This window comes from Oncorhynchus mykiss, chromosome 18 (genome assembly GCF_013265735.2).
Source record: "Oncorhynchus mykiss isolate Arlee chromosome 18, USDA_OmykA_1.1, whole genome shotgun sequence".
Classification (NCBI taxonomy): domain Eukaryota; kingdom Metazoa; phylum Chordata; class Actinopteri; order Salmoniformes; family Salmonidae; genus Oncorhynchus; species Oncorhynchus mykiss.
In genome coordinates, this window is record NC_048582.1 from 50,737,405 (window position 1) to 50,756,961 (window position 19,557).

A 19,557-nucleotide genomic window follows, 5' to 3' on the forward strand; every position below is an offset into this window, starting at 1 on the left:
TCATCTGGTGTGAAGGATCTTTTTCATATCGTCTGGATAATGGAAACACCTGTAGGGGGGCTGGGTGACAAGGAAGAATAGGGTTGAGAGAGAACTTTCATTATAGATAATAGTAGGAAGTGAATGGGTACATGTTCTTCTATTGAGGAAATCCTCTGTAGCAGTGGAGCATGTCTAAGCCATGGCTCAATGTGATCACATACACAGTAAGTATACTATTCCAAGAACATTTGTCTGAAAATCAACAGGCCTGGATACTATATGGAAGAACAATATATGAATGGTGCCCTTGTACTCTGGCTCTAGGACATGTGCGTGTGGGTGAAAGCTAGAATAGAATGTGAATGTGAAGTACCTGTGATAAGGTTGTGTGAGTGTGTGAGTGTGTAGCTCCCACACATCCACAGAAAGGTGTGAGGTTTCCCACATTGTATACATGTAAAATAAGACATAAATGTACTGCCTGCCTGCTGCACATTTCCTTGTTCTGATTTCTTCCTCTCTACCTCCATAATCAAATCAGCAAACACTTCACACTTTTCCTTTCTCTGCATAGCAACAAGGATCCACCAGGGATCATATAGCCCTACACAGGAAAATGGATGCTCTCACTGTAGAGGTATCTGCTAAGTGCCATACACACTGTATACGTTATAAGACTTATTCTATCGGCATGAAGCATATTCATTATGTAGTGACACAAAAGCATATTCTAGAATAAAGTAGGTGTCGGCTTGATGCTAATTGGCGGCCTTAGCAAAGAGCTGGAGCTTATTCAGGAAGGTGTAACATCGCAGGGTATACATACAGTGGGGCAAAAAAGTATTTAGTCAGCCACCAATTGTGCAAGTTCTCCCACTTAAAAAGATGAGAGAGGCCTGTAATTTTCATCATAGGTACACTTCAACTATGACAGACAAAATGAGAAAAAAAATCCAGAAAATCATATTGTAGGATTTTTAATGAATCTATTTGCAAATTATGGTGGAAAATAAGTATTTGGTCAATTACAAAGTTTATCTCAATACTTTGTTATATACCCTTTGTTGGCAATGACAGAGGTCAAACGTTTTCTGTAAGTCTTCACAAGGTTTTCACACACTGTTGCTGGTTTTTTGGCCCATTCCTCCATGCAGATCTCCTCTAGAGCAGTGATGTTTTGGGGCTGTTGCTGGGCAACACGGACTTTCAACTCCCTCCAAAGATGTTCTATGGGGTTGAGATCTGGAGACTGGCTAGGCCACTACAGGACCTTGAAATGCTTCTTACGAAGCCCCTCCTTCATTGCCCGGGCGGTGTGTTTGGGATCATTGTCATGCTGAAAGACCCAGCCACGTTTCATCTTCAATGCCCTTGCTGATGGAAGGTTTTCACTCAAAATCTCACGATACATGGCCCCATTCATTCTTTCCTTTACACGGATCAGTCGTCCTGGTCCCTTTGCAGAAAAACAGCCCCAAAGCATGATGATTCCACCCCCATGCTTCACAGTAGGTATGGTGTTCTTTGGATGCAACTCAGTATTCTTTGTCCTCCAAACACGACGAGTTGAGTTTTTACCAAAAAGTTATATTTTGGTTTCATCTGACCATATGACATTCTCCCAATCTTCTTCTGGATCATCCAAATGCTCTCTAGCAAACTTCAGACGGGCCTGGACATGTACTGGCTTAAGCAGGGGGACACGTCTGGCACTGCAGGATTTGAGTCCCTGGCGGCGTAGTGTGTTACTGATGGTAGGCTTTGTTACTTTGGTCCCAGCTCTCTGCAGGTCATTCACTAGGTCCCCCCCGTGTGGTTCTGGGAGTTTTGCTCACCGTTCTTGTGATCATTTTGACCCCACGGGGTGAGATCTTGCGTGGAGCCCCAGATCGAGGGAGATTATCAGTGGTCTTGTATGTCTTCAATTTCCTAATAATTGCTCCCACAGTTGATTTCTTGAAACCAAGCTGCTTACCTATTGCAGATTCAGTCTTTCCAGCCTGGTGCAGGTCTACAATTTCGTTTCTGGTGTCCTTTGACAGCTCTTTGGTCTTGGCCATAGTGGAGTTTGGAGTGTGACTGTTTGAGGTTGTGGACAGGTGTCTTTTATACTGATAACAAGTTCAAACAGGTGCCATTAATACAGGTAACGAGTGGAGGACAGAGGAGCCTCTTAAAGAAGAAGATACAGGTCTGTGAGAGCCAGAAATCGTGCTTGTTTGTAGGTGACCAAATACTTATTTTCTACCATAATTTGCAAATAAATTCATTAAAAATCCTACAATGTGATTTTCTGGATTTTTTCCCCTCATTTTGTCTGTCATAGTTGATGTGTACCTATGATGAAAATTACAGGCCTTTTTAAGTGGGAGAACTTGCACAATTGGTGGCTGACTAAATACTTTTTTGCCCCACTGTACGTAAATATATCACGTCACAGACAACAGGTGTTAGCCCTATACAGCTCATTTCTCTCTGTGACATTCCGTATGTTTCACCACACTGAACACACTCCGGTATCAGTGGTTCAAAGTAGGAAGTATGGCAGCTGTCAAAGGACGTAGATCTGTCCAACTCCATATTCTGGAACACACTTTGGGAACAAAATGGGTCAAATGAACTCCGTATAAGAAAATCAATTGGTGGAAGAGAATAGACGCCGCCAATCATACCACCAAAACTTTAAAGAATCAATGTCACTGAAAAAGACAGCCAAACAGGCCACAATCATACTACTACTACTGCACACACATGCACACACACGCACATTCCCTGGGAGCTCTTGACAGTGATCTGGATGGGTCTGCTGGACTCCTGACAACTCCATGTGGCTTAAGTAAGCTCTACTAACTACCCTGCTGACCCCATTCACACCTGCTGCTGAACAGTAAACTGATAGGATAGACAACAGAAAAGCTTGTAATGGGATAGACAACATTTAGACATCAGCGATGTGTTTTGACATGTTCTTTGCTCTTTTATTGTTAAGTTAGTTCAAGGGCTAAAAGGTAGACAATGTCTTCCACTGTACAAAAAGCCATTCATCTTATAGTCCACGCACAGTCAATAGAACCATCTACTTTCAATAGACAGGATGAAATACTTCTAACCGGAGACGGGATCAAGATCTCAATTAGCTAATGTCATCGAACGCGATAGGATGGGGAGATTTACAGAGACATTTAGGAAGTGTGTGTGTGTGTGTGTGTGTGTGTGTGCGCGTGAATCATATTTTACTAATGCACTGAGGACCTCGGTTTAACCTCTCATTCATAAAACAGGTAACGTATAAAGAACATTCCTTGTCCTTCCTCTCAGACCTCTGAGGCGTTGTGTGTATCATTTATTAAAGGAAAGTTTATCTCTTTGACCATGATCCACATTTCCCACCACTTCCACTACCAGCCATGGTGTGACTTGGAGGACTTCCTTAGGGATTTGCAAAGTTGGAGGTGTCTGGCACCTGGGCTGTATTTCCAGAGAGGAACGAATAATGTAGTAATAAGTGGCTTAGAATGTGTTTAAGGGGCGTTTAAGGGGGTTTGTGGGATGTTTGCTGACACAGTGGAAACCAGTGTGGATGATGATATAAACACAGGACAGACTGTTTACCTCCTGTCAGTTCCTCATGCCTTATGTAAATATGGCCTATTTTCCCTGGCTTCAACCCATCTACCTCTCTACCTATCCCTCTCTCTGTCTCTCAATCAATATATCTATCTATCTATCTATCTCTGTCTCTCAATCTATCCCTCTCACCCTCTGTCTTCCTCTTCCTCTGCAAGTTGCTCTCTATTTCTCCCTCTCTGTTATTCATCCTGCTGCATAGCCCTTGCATGCCAGAGGTGGGCCTATTGCCTGTGTCAGCTTCTCTGCTATTTCTATCACACAACACACACACTCCTCTGGCCAAGAAACGATCTACTGTGTGTATGTGTGTGTGTGTGTGTGTAGGTGTGCTAATGTTGGTACTACAGAGCTACCGCAGGCAGTTCTGCAGTATCCTCTCCACCTACTGTAGCAGACTCTTCCTGCCACCCATCTACCCTCTGAAGATGACTCATTCATTACAGACATCCTTTCCTCTCCTCTCAGCCCAGCGTATGCGCCATGCGTGTATGTAGCACAGGGAAGAGATAAGATGCATTAGAGAGCAGTGGGTTTGTGTACATAACTACAGGGCTCAGCTCTATGATCATACATCAAAGCAGGGTTCACCCAAAGGTGAGCGCTTATCAGCTAGCTAGCCTCTGAGAGTACAGTACTCTCAGTAAGAGAGGAGAGAGGAGTGAGCGCTAGCTAGACTGTGAGATCAGAACACAGAGACAGGGGTGCTAGTTAGCTACCTATAGCTAGCCTTTAGAGAACAGAGAGAGGAGCGCTACCTAGCTAGCTAGCCTCTGAGAGGTGAACAGGGTGAGCGGAGGTGGGTTGCTCAGGTGTTGGTTTAAGGCAGTTTCCCTAGCTAAGCTTAGTGATGACAGGAATCGGCTAACCAGCCCCTGGAGGGAACATGACCGGTGGACCACAGACCACAGTGGACCACAGATGTACAGTAGGACAACATTCACGGCTGTCCTGTCCAACACGCAGACACACAGGCCTAGTTTGTTAGCTTATTCAGAAGTAGCGTACACACAGTGTTGGGTACTAAATATGTCACAGGGAACAGAAATAAACTGTGACATACACTCATGTTTATTTTTTTATTTTTTTTATTTAACCAGGTAGGCTAGTTGAGAACTAGTTCTCATTTACAACTGTGACCTGGCCAAGGTAAAGCAAAGCAGTGCGACACAAACAACAACACAGGGTTACACATGGAATAAACAAACGTACAGTCAATAACGCAATAGAAATAAAGAAAGTCTATATACAGTGTGTGCAAATGGCGTGAGGAGGTAAGGAAATAAATAGGCCATAGTAGCAAGTAATTACAATTTAGCATATTAACACTGGAGTGATGAATGAGCAGATGATGATTTGCAAGTAGAAATACTGGTGTGCAAAAGAGCAGAAAAGTAAATTAAAACAATATGGGGATGAAATAGGTAGATTGGGTGGGCTATTTACAGATGGACTATATACAGCTGCAGCGATCGCTTAGCTGCTCAGATAGCTGATGTTTAAAGTTAGTGAGGGAAATATAAGTCTCCAGCTTCAGTGATTTTTGCAATTCGTTCCAGTCAATGGCAGCAGAGAGCTGGAAGGAAAGGCGGCCAAAGCAGGTTTTGGCTTTGGGGATGACCAGTGAGATATTCCTGCTGGAGTGCGTACTACGGGTGGGTGTTGTTATCATGACCAGTGAGCTGAGATAAGGCGGAGCTTTACCTAGCATAGACATATAGATGACCTGGAGCCAGTGGGTTTGGTGACGAATATGTAGCGAGGGCCAGCCGACTAGAGCATACAGGTCGCAGTGGTGGGTGGTATAAGGGGCTTTGGTAACAAAACGGATGGCACTGTGATAGACTGCATCCAGTAGAGTATTGGAATCTATTTTGTAGATGACATTGCCGAAGTCAATGATCGGTAGGATAGTCAGCTTTACTAGGGTAAGTTTGGCGGAGTGAGTGAAGGAGGTTTTGTTGCGAAATAGAAAGCCGATTCTAGATTTGATTTTGGATTTGAGATGTTTAGTATGAGTCTGGAAGGAGAGTTTACAGTCTAGCCAGACACCTAGGTATTTGTAGATGTCCACATATTCTAGGTCAGAACCATCCAGGGTAAAATAGCATGCATTTGGTTTTTACTAGCATTTAAGAGCAGTTGGAGGCCACGGAAAGAGTGTTGTATGGCATTGAAGCTTGTTTGGAGGTTAGTTAACCTGTTAGAGCTCTAGGGGCGCTATTTCATTTTTGGATAAAAAACGTTCCCGTTTTAAGCGCGATATTTTGTCACGAAAAGATGCTCGACTATGCATATTCTTGACAGTTTTGGAAAGAAAACACTCTGAAGTTTCAGAATCTGCAAAGATTTTGTCTGTAAGTGCCCCAGAACTCATTCTACAGGCGAAACCAAGATGATGCATCAACCAGGAATTAGCAGAATTTCTGAAGCTCTGTTTTCCATTGTCTCCTTATATGGCTGTGATTGCGCAAGGAATGAGCCTACACTTTCTGTCGTTCGCCCAAGGTCTTAGCAGCATTGTGACGTATTTGTAGGCATATCATTGGAAGATTGACCATAAGAGACTACATTTTCCAAGTGTCCGCCTGGTGTCCTGCGTCGAATTCGGTGCGCAATTGCCAGCTGCTTCTACTTTACCATTTGATTCAGGGGAGAAAGCATGTGTCCAAGAACGATGTATCAATGAAGAGATATGTGAAAAACACCTTGATGATTGATTCTAAACAACGTTTGCCATGTTTTCAGTCGATATTATGGAGTTAATTTGGAAAAAAGTTCGCGTTTTGAGGACAGAATTTTCGGATTTTTTTTGGTAGCCAAATGTGATGTATAAAACTGAGCTATTTCTAATACACAAGGAATCTTTTTGGAAAAACTGAGCATCTGCTATCTAACTGAGAGTATCCTCATTGAAAACATCAGAAGTTCTTCAAAGGTAAATGATTTTATTTGAAGGCTTTTATGTTTTTGTTAATGTTGCGTGCTGGATGCTAACGCTAATGCTAACGCTAAATGCTAACGCTAAATGCTAACGCTAGCTAGCTACTTTTACACAAATGATTGTTTTCCTATGGTTGAGAAGCATATTTTGAAAATCTGAGATGACAGTGTTGTTTACAAAAGGCTAAGCTTGAGAGATGGCATATTTATTTCATTTCATTTGCGATTTTCATAAATAGTTAACGTTGTGTTATGCTAATGAGCTTGCTGATAGATTTACACAATCCTGGATACAGGGGTTTTTTCATAGCTAAACGTGACGCAGAAAACGGAGCGATTTGTCCTAAACAAATAATCTTTCAGGAAAAACTGAACATTTGCTATCTGAGAGTCTCCTCATTGAAAACATCTGAAGTTCTTCAAAGGTAAATGATTTTATTTGAATGCTTTTCTGTTTTTTTGTGTAAATGTTGCCAGCTGAATGCTAATGCTAAATGCTACGTTAGCCATCAATACTGTTACACAAATGCTTGTTTTGCAATGGTTGAGAAGCATATTTTGAAAATCTGAGATGACAGTGTTGTTAACAAAAGGCTAAGCTTGAGAGCTAGCATATTTATTTCATTTCATTTGCGATTTTCATGAATAGTTAACGTTGCGTTATGGTAATGAGCTTGAGTCGATCCCGGATCCGGGATGGGGAGATCAGAAAGGTTAACACAGTGTCCAAAGAAGGGCCAGATGTATACAGAATGGTGTTGTCTGCGTAGAGGTGGATCGGGGAATCACCAGCAGCAAGAGTGACATCATTGATTTATACAGAGAAAAGAGTCGGCCCAAGAATTGAACCCTGTGGTACCCCCATAGAGACTGCCAGAGGTCCAGACAACAGGCCCTCCGATTTGACACACTGAACTCTATCTGAGAAGTAGTTGGTGAACCAGGCGAGGCAGTCATATGAGAAACCAAGGTTATTGAGTCTGCCGATAAGAATGTGGTGATTGACAGTCGAAAGCCTTGGCCAGGTCGATGAAGACGGCTGCGCAGTACCGTCTTTTATCGATGGCGGTTATGATATCGTTTAGTACCTTGAGCATGGCTGAGGTGCACCCGTGACCAGCTCTGAAACTGGATTGCACAGCGGAGAAGATACGGTGGGATTCAAAATGGTCAGTGGTCTGTTTGTTAACTTGGCTTTCGAAGACTTTAGAGAGGCAGGGCAGGATGGATATAGATCTATAACAGTTTGGGTCTAGAGTGTCACCCCCTTTGAAGAGGGGGATGACCGCAGCAGCTTTCCAATCTTTAGGGATCTCGGACGATACGAAAGAGAGGTTGCAACAACGGCGGCAACAACAATGTTGTTTATTGCTTTTTGTTATTAGAGTGCATACAACAGTGTGCAGGCATTTCTCTTTCCCTTCAATGTGTTAATTTGCATGTCTTCATCCCCGAGACCCCACCTCTATAATTGCTACAGCTTGTAATTTCCCAGCTCCCATTGCAGGCTGACAGAGACTGTGCTATGGGCGACTGATGTGCTTGTCGGATTAAACTGGCCCTGGCCCAGCCCCCTGTCACACACACACACTGCAGCCACAGCCAGCAGTAACAGCAGGATCAAACCAACTCTACTACTGTTATTACTCAGCCTCCCCCTGTCTAGAGTCTGTAGGTGGACTGGTGACAGCTCCACACACACAACAACCCCAACGTCTAGTACGCACACACACCAACATGGAGTAATGAGGCACCGCACTGCACACTGGGATTGGAAAGGATCGAGCGGATGTGTGTGTGTGTTAGGTTCGTGCATGCATAGCTGCAAGTGTGTCTTTGTATCTCTCTCTCTCTCTATAGGCCTATGTGTGTGTGTTAGAGAGAAAACTAGAAATACCAAAAGAAAGAGAGAGACAGACAGAATGAAATGGATAAGGAGACAGGAGGTGGGTGTAAGTCGAATCTCACTGTCACACTGTCTTTCTCCTTCTGTCTACTGGTGTGAATATTCAAAACGACTGATTAGGAATTCTTCCTCGGTTGTCAGGAGAGAAAGAGAAATTAAAGCCTGCTAACCGCAACGCCAGAGGAGCAGATGGCTACACTTAGAAAGCAGAAGGACGCTCAGCTTTGAAAGAGAGCGAGAACGAGTGACAGAGACAGAAACAAACTGAGACAGAGGAAAGGGGAGACCAAGACAAAAGCTGTTGAGTTTAGAGGAGGGTCTGCATGCCAAATTGTCTGTGTCCATGTGTGTGTGTGTGCTGTGTGTCCCTCCTCCACCTGGGGCGAGCAGCCATGCTGCAACTGAACAGCTGGGCCCTCTTCTGCTAAACCCGCAAAAAGACTAGCAGCAATTTGGCACTTGATGAATCCTAGGGAGAACACAAGTGAGGGTCTGTGCCCTAAATGACAACCTATTCCCTATATAGTGCATTAAAAGTAGTGCACTACATAGGGAAGATGGTGCCATTGGGGACGCATTCATTTCCCCCTCCATCTACGCCCTGATAGCATAATGCTCCTCCAGCTCTTCTGCACAATACAATATGATGTTTGAGTGTAATTGTGAAGAACAAACGGCTTTTAATCATTTGTGAACGTCCATTTGTTTTCTTTTGAGAGATGCGACCTTCCCGTAAATCTTCGGCTGCTTGGTACACAATGGTACACAAGGACGGGTCGAGAGCAAAGGGTATCTCTTCAACAGGCTTTCTGTAGACCTGCAATTATACATGCACTCATGCACGATCACACTCACACAAACACACACACGGTGCACGAACAGACTACTAACCAAGTGGAATAGCTTGAATTAATTACTTGACACTTGGCCTGTAGAGCCCGCAGCATCCCGGCCCCCCTTTCTTAGGTGATGCCCTCACAAGACCGCTCCTAGCTCAGAGGTCAGGGGTCAGGCCTCAGAGAGAGGACTGTGTGTGTGTGTGTGTGTGTGTGTGTGTGTGTGTGTGTGTGTGTGTGTGTGTGTGTGTGTGTGTGTGTGTGTGTGTGTGCGCACATGCATTTGTGCATCTGTGCGTGTGTGTGTGCGTGAGGGGGTGGGGATAGGCACTATATGCAGTTGTTCTATTGGGGGAGGAGGAGGAGGAGGAGAGGAAGAGGAGGAGGAGGTAGAAGAGGAGGAGAAGGAGGAACAAAGGACAGAGGTAAAGGGCCTTCTATTGTGTTTCTCTGTGGACAGAAGACAGTACAGCATCTGTCACAGAAGCCTTAGCCCTGCCACACTGGGGACAATAGAATGACCAACTGTCCATCTCTGAGGATGAAGTGGTGATGGCCTGTTGTGGGCAGAAGCTGTGTAGGATTCAATAGAACAGCCTCCATTTACTACGGTCTGTCTAAAGCCCCAAAGAGGAGCAAACAGCTAGGGAACTACCCTGTCAATTAATACCAGGGCTCTATCCCAATTATCTCTTCTTTCTCCTTAAATGTTCACTCTTCACTTCCCTTCATGGATTTGAAAAGAATTGACTGGTATGGAAACTCCCTCTAGCCCAGGAAAACATAAATTCATGCTTTTACATTTGTGGGAGTTGTGAACGAGTGCACACTTCAGGAAGAAGGAGAGATTATTGGGACGCACCCCAGGCATGTGCAAAACAGGAGGTGGGAAGTAATGTCCCAAAAGCAGGGTCATAACAATGAAATGATAGACCCCAAAGGGCTAAGACAAACATGGAACACAAGGCAAGAAAGACACACTGTACGGCTGACTAATATAACATATGCTAAGCACTTGCAGAGAGAGTGTTTGTTTCATATTGGTGTCAAATTGTCTGCCTTTGCAGCTTGGTTGCACTAATTAGATGGAATAAATTCTCAAAATCTCTCATCAAATTCACACAGTCATTGGGAGTTTTCCTTCTCCTTTGATGTCTCCCCTCTCCCCACTCCACGGGAACGCCAGGAATACTGCACTCAGGAGAAACTCCCTCCCCCTTCCCCCCATCCTTTCCTTTAACATATCATCCACATGAATATCTTCCGCCTCTGGGAAATATGGGAATTCTATCCTCTTCCCAACACATCTCTCCTCCATGCCGTCTAACAACAGTATATCCGTAGGTCTGCAGCACAGAGATACTGTACATCTATATCTTGTCACAGAGAGAAAAATCAATGAGGAATAGGACTAGATCCCCATCCTTTTCTTTACGAATTAGGTTTGGTCCAGATACGCCTCCATAGTCTAAAGTCACAATCTAACCTCTGTTCTTAGCTAGCTCCACAAACTGACAGCTAGATAGTGATACACACACAAACCCACACGGCCAGACAGATGTGCTGAGGTTGGAGAAAACGGTGTTGTTGTGTTGTACGTGAGGGGCAGAACAGGTCAGCAGGCAGACCCTGGAGACCTCATCAACATGCCACATTAACGCAGATCTCTCAACAACCTCAAAAAGAATAACACACTGTCGACTGCTACTCTACAGCAGATGGCCAATATAAAAACCTCCCCCATAGAAATCCATCGCATTTCTGAATGCTGCCACATCCATCCACACAAGCAAGCAAAACTAGCATCATATACAGACTGTTAACATACTGTGAAGGGACAGAACTCTCCAAACAATAGCACACGGTACACTGATATAATACTGGCCAATGTGAAAAACATGCTGTGCATTTCAGCATTGTAACACAATGAATTAAAAAGGTAGTGAAGGCCAGCATGAAAAATATCCTACCGAGAAATGCAGTGTATTTTGGTATTTTGACACATCCATTCAGACAAGCATTCTAAACTAGCATGCCGTTGTATGGTGCTAGTTTGTTAACAGACATGGTTGGTATCGAGATAGGTCCACCACCAAGCTGTTCCCTCCCTCCCTCAATTCCTTTTGCTATCCTTAATCTCCTACTCTGTCCTGTATGCCTTTAACAAGCATGGTGGAGAGGGTGAAGGGACTTTAAAAGCATGGTGGAGAGGGTGAAGGACCTTTAAAAAGCATGGTGGAGAGGGTGAAGGGCCTTTAACAAGCATGGTGGAGAGGGTGAAGGGACTTTAAAAAGCATGGTGGAGAGGGTGAAGGGACTTTAAAAAGCATGGTGGAGAGGGTGAAGGGACTTTAACAAGCATGGTGGAGAGGGTGAAGGGCCTTTAAAAGCATGGTGGAGAGGGTGAAGGGCCTTTAACAAGCATGGTGGAGAGGGTGAAGGGACTTTAAAAAGCATGGTGGAGAGGGTGAAGGGACTTTAAAAAGCATGGTGGAGAGGGTGAAGGGACTTTAACAAGCATGGTGGAGAGGGTGAAGGGACTTTAAAAAGCATGGTGGAGAGGGTGAAGGGACTTTAAAAAGCATGGTGGAGAGGGTGAAGGGCCTTTAACAAGCATGGTGGAGAGGGTGAAGGGACTTTAAAAGCATGGTGGAGAGGGTGAAGGGCCTTTAACAAGTTGGTGGAGAGGGTGAAGGGACTTTTAAAAGCATGGTGGAGAGGGTGAAGGGACTTTAAAAAGCATGGTGGAGAGGGTGAAGGGACTTTAAAAAGCATGGTGGAGAGGGTGAAGGGACTTTAACAAGCATGGTGGAGAGGGTGAATGGACTTTAAAAAGCATGGTGGAGAGGGTGAAGGGACTTTAACAAGCATGGTGGAGAGGGTGAAGGGCCTTTAACAAGCATGGTGGAGAGGGTGAAGGGACTTTAAAAAGCATGGTGGAGAGGGTGAAGGGACTTTAAAAAGCATGGTGGAGAGGGTGAAGGGACTTTAAAAAGCATGGTGGAGAGGGTGAAGGGACTTTAACAAGCATGGTGGAGAGGGTGAAGGGCCTTTAAAAGCATGGTGGAGAGGGTGAAGGGCCTTTAACAAGTTGGTGGAGAGGGTGAAGGGACTTTAAAAAGCATGGTGGAGAGGGTGAAGGGCCTTTAAAAGCATGGTGGAGAGGGTGAAGGGCCTTTAACAAGCATGGTGGAGAGGGTGAAGGGCCTTTAACAAGCATGGTGGAGAGGGTGAAGGGACTTTAAAAAGCATGGTGGAAAGGGTGAAGGGACTTTAACAAGCATGGTGGAGAGGGTGAAGGGCCTTTAACAAGCATGGTGGAGAGGGTGAAGGGCCTTTAACAAGCATGGTGGAGAGGGTGAAGGGCCTTTAACAAGCATGGTGGAGAGGGTGAAGGGCATTTAACAAGCATGGCGGAGAGGGTGAAGGAGAGAGGCAAAAGATAGAGAGAAAAGGAAATAGGCAGAAAGAGAGAAAATAGAGAATGGAGGGAAAAGAAAGCGAGAGGGGGACAATGGCATGGGATTTCCGCAGGCCAGTGGGAAACAGCAAACAAAAAGGTAATGAGTCAAAAATAAACATGTGGCTCAGATATGAAACACTCTGGTTATACCAACTGGTGGCATGACTAAGAGAAAGCCATTTTTAAAGTCTGTGCCCCCCCTTGTGTTGTGCCGTGGCGGAGATATTTGTGGGCTATACTCGGCCTTGTCTCACGATGGTAAGTTGGTGGTTGAAGATATCCTTCTAGTGGTGTGGGGGCTGTGCTTTGGCAAAGTGGGTGGGGTTATATCCTTCCTGTTTGGCCCTGTCCGGGGGTATCATCGGATGGGGCTACAGCGTCTCCTCACCCCTCCTGTCTCAGCCTCCAATATTTATGCTGCAGTAGTTTATGTGTCAAGGGTCTAGGGTCAGTTTGTTATATCTGGAGTACTTCTCCTGTCTTATCCGAAGTCCTGTGTGAATTTAAGCATGCTCTCTCTAATTCTCTCTTTCTCTCTTTCTCTCGGAGGACCTGAGCCCTAGGACCATGCCTCAGGACTACCTGGCATGATGACTCCTTGCTGTCCCCAGTCCACCTGGCCGTGCTGCTGCTCCAGTTTCAACTGTACTGTCTGCGGCTATGGAATCCTGACCTGTTCACCGGATGTGCTACCTGTCCCAGACCTGCTGTTTTCAACTCTCTAGAGACAGCAGGAGTGGTAGAGATACTCTTACATGTTGACCAAACCGGACATGTCGCGTGCGCGAGCGTCGCAAAATAAATGTAGAAATCCATGTTATTCAATTATTGCACGCACACTGCTCGCACGCGCCAACGAGCGTCTGCTACGCCAAGGACTAAAATAGAACTCATTCCTATTTCTGACGCAGATCGCTCTGAAAGTCCTGCCTCTCCCATCTCCTCATTGGTTTATAGAAGCAGGTACCCACCTGCCATCTCCTCATTGGTTATACCCACGTGGGTGACTGAAAGACGGACTGTTTTGCCGGTAGTCGTGGTAATACAATAAAAGTTTAGGTGCGATCACCATATAAGTCAAACGATGAAAAATTCTGGAAGGAGGAGAGATGACTAGAAACGATTCGGTTGGCCGTTTAATGTGTGGATTAATTGTCGGAGCAGAGGTCCTTGTGCATTTCAGATAAAATAACAACTCAATGTTTATATCCCAGGACAAATTAGCTAGCAACAGCAAGCTAGCTAAATAGGACAAACAAATTAACGTTAGCTAGCAAGTGCAAGCTAACTAGCTAAATTGCCATACATGTTTATTGATTTTCGACCCGTCCCCAAATTAATGTCATTGGTTCAGAGTTTGTTTTGATATTTTAACCTGAGTGTCGTGATCGCGTTTGGAGTGGGGGGGGGAAATAAATGTATGCACGATGGCGCACGCGATCAGCCGGTTTGGGTTCTGTGTTAATGATCGGCTATGAAAAGCCAACTTGTAACGGCAGATTTCCTCCTCTTCATCTGATAGTTCCATAGTTCTAGTGCGCCTCTTCGCCCGCCTCCGTGGCCTCTTTAAAGCGGTGACCCTCGCCACCGACCTTGGACTGGGGACCCTAGACATGGGTCCCGAATGGACGGGGGATTCCGGCAGCGCCGGACAGGCGGGAGACTCCGGCAGCTCCGAAGTGAAGGGTGGCTCTGGCAGCTCCTGGCTGGCTGGCGGCTCTGGCAGCTCCTGGCTGGCTGGCGGCTCTGGCAGCTCCTGGCTGGCTGGCGGCTCTGGCAGCTCCTGGCTGGCTGGCGGCTCTGGCAGCTCCTGGCTGGCTGGCGGCTCTGGCAGTTCCTGGCTGGCTGGCGGCTCTGGCAGATCCTGGCTGGCTGGCGGCTCTGGCAGGTCCTGGCTGACTGACGGCTCTGACAGCTCCTGGCTGACTGACGGCTCTGGCAGCTCCTGGCTGACTGACGGCTCAGGACAGACTGGCGGCTCTAGCAGCTCAGGACAGACTGGTGGCTCTAGCAGCTCAGGACAGACTGGTGGCTATAGCAGCTCAGGACAGACTGGTGGCTCTAGCAGCTCAGGACAGACTTGCGGCTCTAGCAGCTCAGGACAGATTGGTGGCTCTAGCAGCTCTGGACAGACGGGAGACTCTGGCAACTCCGTGCTTCTACACTTGCATTGCTTGCTGTTTGGGGTTTTAGGCTGGGTTTCTGTACAGCACTTTGAGATATCAGCTGATGTACGAAGGGCTATATAAATACATTTGATTTGATTTGATTTGACAGGAGGAAGGCTCTGGCAGCACTGAAGAGGAGGTAGCACCTGTAAGCAGAAGATGGAGAGACAGCCTGGTGAGGGGGGCTGCCACCGGAGGGCTGGTGCGTGGAGGTGGCACTGGATAGACCGGACCGTGCAGGCGCACTGGAGCTCTTGAGCACCGAGCCTGCCCAACCTTACCTGGTTGAATGCTCCCCGTATCGCCCACCAGTGCAGCGAGGTGGAATAGGCCGCACTGTGCTGTGCTGGTGAACCGGGGACACCATGCGTAAGGCTGGTGCCATGTACGCCGGCCCAAGGAGACGCACTGGAGACCAGATGCGTAGAGCCGGCTTCATGGCACCTGGCTCCACAGCATAACACGGTGCCTGCCCGGTCCCTCTCGCTCTCCGGTAAGCACGGGAAGTTGGCGCAGGTCTCCTACCTGGCTTCGCCACACTCCCCGTGTGCCCCTCCCCAAGAAATGTTTGGGGCTGACTCTTGGGCTTCCAACCGCGCCGCCGTGCTGACTCCTCATACCAGCGCCTCTCTGCCTTCGCTGCCTCCAGCTCTGCTTTGGGGCGGCGATATTCATCTTCCTCTCCTGTCTAGAATTTCCTCCCAAGTCCATGAGTCCTGTGTCTTCGGCCGCTGTTGCTGCTGCCCATTACCACGCGGCTTGGTCCTCTGTTGGTGGGTGTTTCTGTAACGGCAGATTTCCTCCTCTTCGTCTGAAGAGGAGGTGTAGCAGGGATCGGACCAAAACGCAACGTGGTAAGTGTCCATATCGTTTATTATAAAACATAAACTAAACACTATGAACTACAAAACAATAAATGTGAACATGAACGAAAACCAAACCGAAACAGTCCCGTGTGGTGACAAACACAGACACACAGACACAGAAACAAACACCCACAAACCAACAGTGAAACCCAGGCTACCTAAGTATGATTCTCAATCAGAGACAACTAACGACAGCTGCCTCTGATTGAGAACCATACGAGGCCGAAACAGAAACATAAACATAGTAACACAAAACACAGACTGCCCACCCCAACTCACGCCCTGACCATACTAAATAAAGACAAAACAAAGGAAAATAAAGGTCAGAACATGACACAACTGACATTTACTCCTGAGGTGCTGACTTGCTGCACCCTCGACAACTGCTGTGATTATCATTATTTGACCATGCTGGTCATTTATGAACATTTGAACATCTTGGCCATGTTCTGTTATAATCTCCACCCGGCACAGCCAGAAGAGGACTGGCCACCCCTCATAGCCTGGTTCCTCTCTAGGTTTCTTCCTAGGTTTTGGCCTTTCTAGGGAGTTTTTCCTAGCCACCGTGCTTCTACACCTGCATTGCTTGCTGTTTGGGGTTTTAGGCTGGGTTTCTGTACAGCACTTTGAGATATCAGCTGATGTACGAAGGGCCTTATAAATAAATCAATTGATGACTTTCAGTAATGATCCCATACCATGTGGAGTCTCACTATACTGCAATGAGAGAGAGAGAGAGAGAGAGAGAGAGAGACAGCGATAGAGAGACACAGAGAGAGAGAGACACAGAGAGAGAGAGAGACACAGAGAGAGACACACACAGAGAGAGAGAGAGATCTCCTGGTGAGACAGCAGTGTAATACGACATTGATCTTTCCCAGTGTGTCCCAAAGACCCATCCTGTTCCACAGGGTCAGCATCCATCCATCCATCCACCCCCTTCCCCAATCACCCTCTTATCCCACCCTTCCCCTTCTCTCCTTCCCCCTTCTCTGCCCTCTTCCAATCCACAATCATCCCCTCCCCATCCCGTTACTCCCCCTTCTCTCCCCCTTAACCAACCCTTCACTCCCCCTTTACCCATTTCTCCCTATTCTCTCCCTCCTCTCCCCCTCACTCATTAGCCCATGCGTGAGTAATGCACCCCTCTCTGGCCATGTGCTGACATCTAATGTTGAGTGTGTTTTCAACTTCATGGTGAGAAAGTAGCACTGCCCAAAACAGCATGGACAACGCCTCTGCGCTGTATGCTGTAACACTAGAGATACCTTACACGTTATAACACATAGACAGAAAGTTATGCAACTGCAATCATACAACTGCTTATAATCATATGTAGCCTCATAAAAAAATGTATGAACATGTATTGGTCATTCTAATGTGCAGCTCACTTGTTTATAACATGCAGGTTCACAGTTCACACACATGTTCAAAAGGGAACCTATATGCACACAGCTACAGCTACAGGCTGCACCACCACACCGGTACAGCAACTCATCAACTGCACGTGTCAGAATGCAACACATGTGTCCAATAGTGGTTTGTAGCGGTTGGAGCAGTACCAGCTTCCACTGTGAGCCGAGTGAATAGGGGTGAATGGGAAAACGCACAGAGCACAGCCCCACAACCTCTAGTCCTCCCCTCAGCAACAGCCAGAGCAGGCTAGGGATTCACCTGGGATTCCAGGGACTGCAGTAAATATGTTCACACACTACGACCCTCTGACAATATGCAGCCTTTTCTACTTCCTTACTTTCCTGCAAACAGCATGGTGTGAAATCCAGCTCAAGGGGGAACTTGTGTTTCTTGTCATTCTAAAAACATGCATCAATTCTTCTCAAAAGCTCTTGATTCAATGGTCAGAGTCGAAACTGTATTCCCCAAAGCAGTAATTGAAAGCAACAAGAAAACATAGGCTACAAAAATACAAATCTTTGTGCATGACTTTTGACCAGGGCTATTTGGGACGATGGAATAGGCACAGGTACCAGCAGTACAGTTGGAGGACAGATCCCTGTAAGGAAAACTTTAGTCCACGATAAACAATCTCTGCCCTCAACAACATCAACATACATCTTCAAATCTGTATTTCATATAGAAATTCTAGTCTACCACTCAGGTGTGTGTGTGGGTGTGTGTGTGAGAGAGAGGGAGAGAAAGAGAGAGAGAGAGAGCGAGAGAGAGAGAGAAGAGAGAGAAGCCTGCTGCACTGTACATATAGTAACAGAGGATGATATCTTTCTTGGCACTCCCTCTATTTTCAGAATGGTGACCGAATTAATGATTAGCCCAGCAGTTGTAGCAGCCGTACCTGTTTGCCAGACGTAAACAGTTGGTTTGGCGTCTGCTGCAGTTTGTGCCTCCGTGGCTCCAGAGATCCAGAAGAGGACCAGCGCTAGCCCCCAGAGAGAGGGGAGTGACCCTCTCCACACACCCAGTGTCCCCTTCACTCCGCCGGGCAACCCCATGGCCTTCGCAGTGGGACCACGGTGATAGTATCCACACAACGAAAGAAAAACAAATGGAAAAAGAGTGGAGAAGGCAACACACACGGAGACGCACTGAAGGAGCGCTCAGACACAGTGGAGGAGAAGTGTGCTCCCTGCTCCGTCCCTCCTCTAAGAAGAAGTAATCCTGGGCGAATGAATGGTTCTCCTCTCCTCCCCTCTTTCTCTCTCTATGTGGTGACTAGGCCAGCGAGGGGGAAACAGGGAACAATAGACCTCTAAGCCGAGGCTGTTGGTATTGCTTCGTCCTGCGTGTGCCGGGCTGATGCAGCACCGCCCTCTCTCTCCCTCCTTGTCTCTCTCTCTCTTGCGCGCTCTATCGCTCGCTCGCTCACTACCCTCCCTCTCGCTCTGTGGCTCTCTCTCTCTCCCTCCCTCTCTTATTTTTTGAGCTGGTGCTCCACACTCCCATCAATGGAGACATGCAGCTGGACAGAGGAGGTGTAGAGGGGTGTGTGTGTTTTTGGTATTACTATCCCTGTGGTATTAGTGTTTCCCTGGGACACCATGGGGGGTACAGTTTGGAATGTCCCCTAGCACTACACAGCAGATTCAAATAGTCAACTAATTATCAAGCTTTGAATCAGCTGTGTAGTGTTGGGGCAAAAACCAAAGTGTGCACCCCTTGGGGTCCTGAGGACCGAGTTTGGGAAACGCTGGATTAGGGGTTAGCTTTAAGGTTATGGTAACAATTAGGGTTAGGGTTAGAATTAGTTTTAAGGGTTAGGGAAAATAGGATTTTGAATGGGAATCAACTGTTTAGTCCCCACAAGGATAGTAAAATGTGTGTGTTTGTGTGTGTGTGTGTGTGTGTGTGTGTGTGTGTGTGTGTGTGTGTGTGTGTGTGTGTGTGTGTGCGCACTGCAGGATGTTTGGTCTCAGGATTGAATATCATACAAGGTCAAACCCAGCTGACATCAATAATTCATTGTTTTATTTTAACATGATGCAGATGCTTTTTATTCTCCATCTATAATGTTTTTCAGGATTCACACACACGCACATGCACAAACACACACACACACACACACATGCACAAACACACACATACACATACACACACACACACACACACACACATGCACAAACACACACACACACACACACACACATACACACACACACATGCACAAACACACACACACACAAGCACAAACACACACACACACACACGCACAAACACACACACACACACACACACACACACACAAACACGCACAAACACACACACACACACACACACACACACACACACACAC

General features: G+C 46.4%; 1 protein-coding gene across 1 annotated transcript in view; it reads right to left on the reverse strand.

Moving 5' to 3' along the window:
• The window catches only part of thsd7aa (thrombospondin, type I, domain containing 7Aa), a 156,038-nt gene extending 137,450 nt beyond the window's left edge, over positions 1 to 18,588 (reverse strand). Inside the window, exon 1 of the mRNA XM_021572358.2 lies at positions 18,103 to 18,588. Within this exon, the coding sequence (XP_021428033.2) occupies positions 18,103 to 18,259 (157 nt within the window). The 5' untranslated portion in view covers positions 18,260 to 18,588. The remainder of the gene's footprint in view (positions 1 to 18,102) is intronic.
• Positions 18,589 to 19,557: the final 969 nt, after the last annotated feature.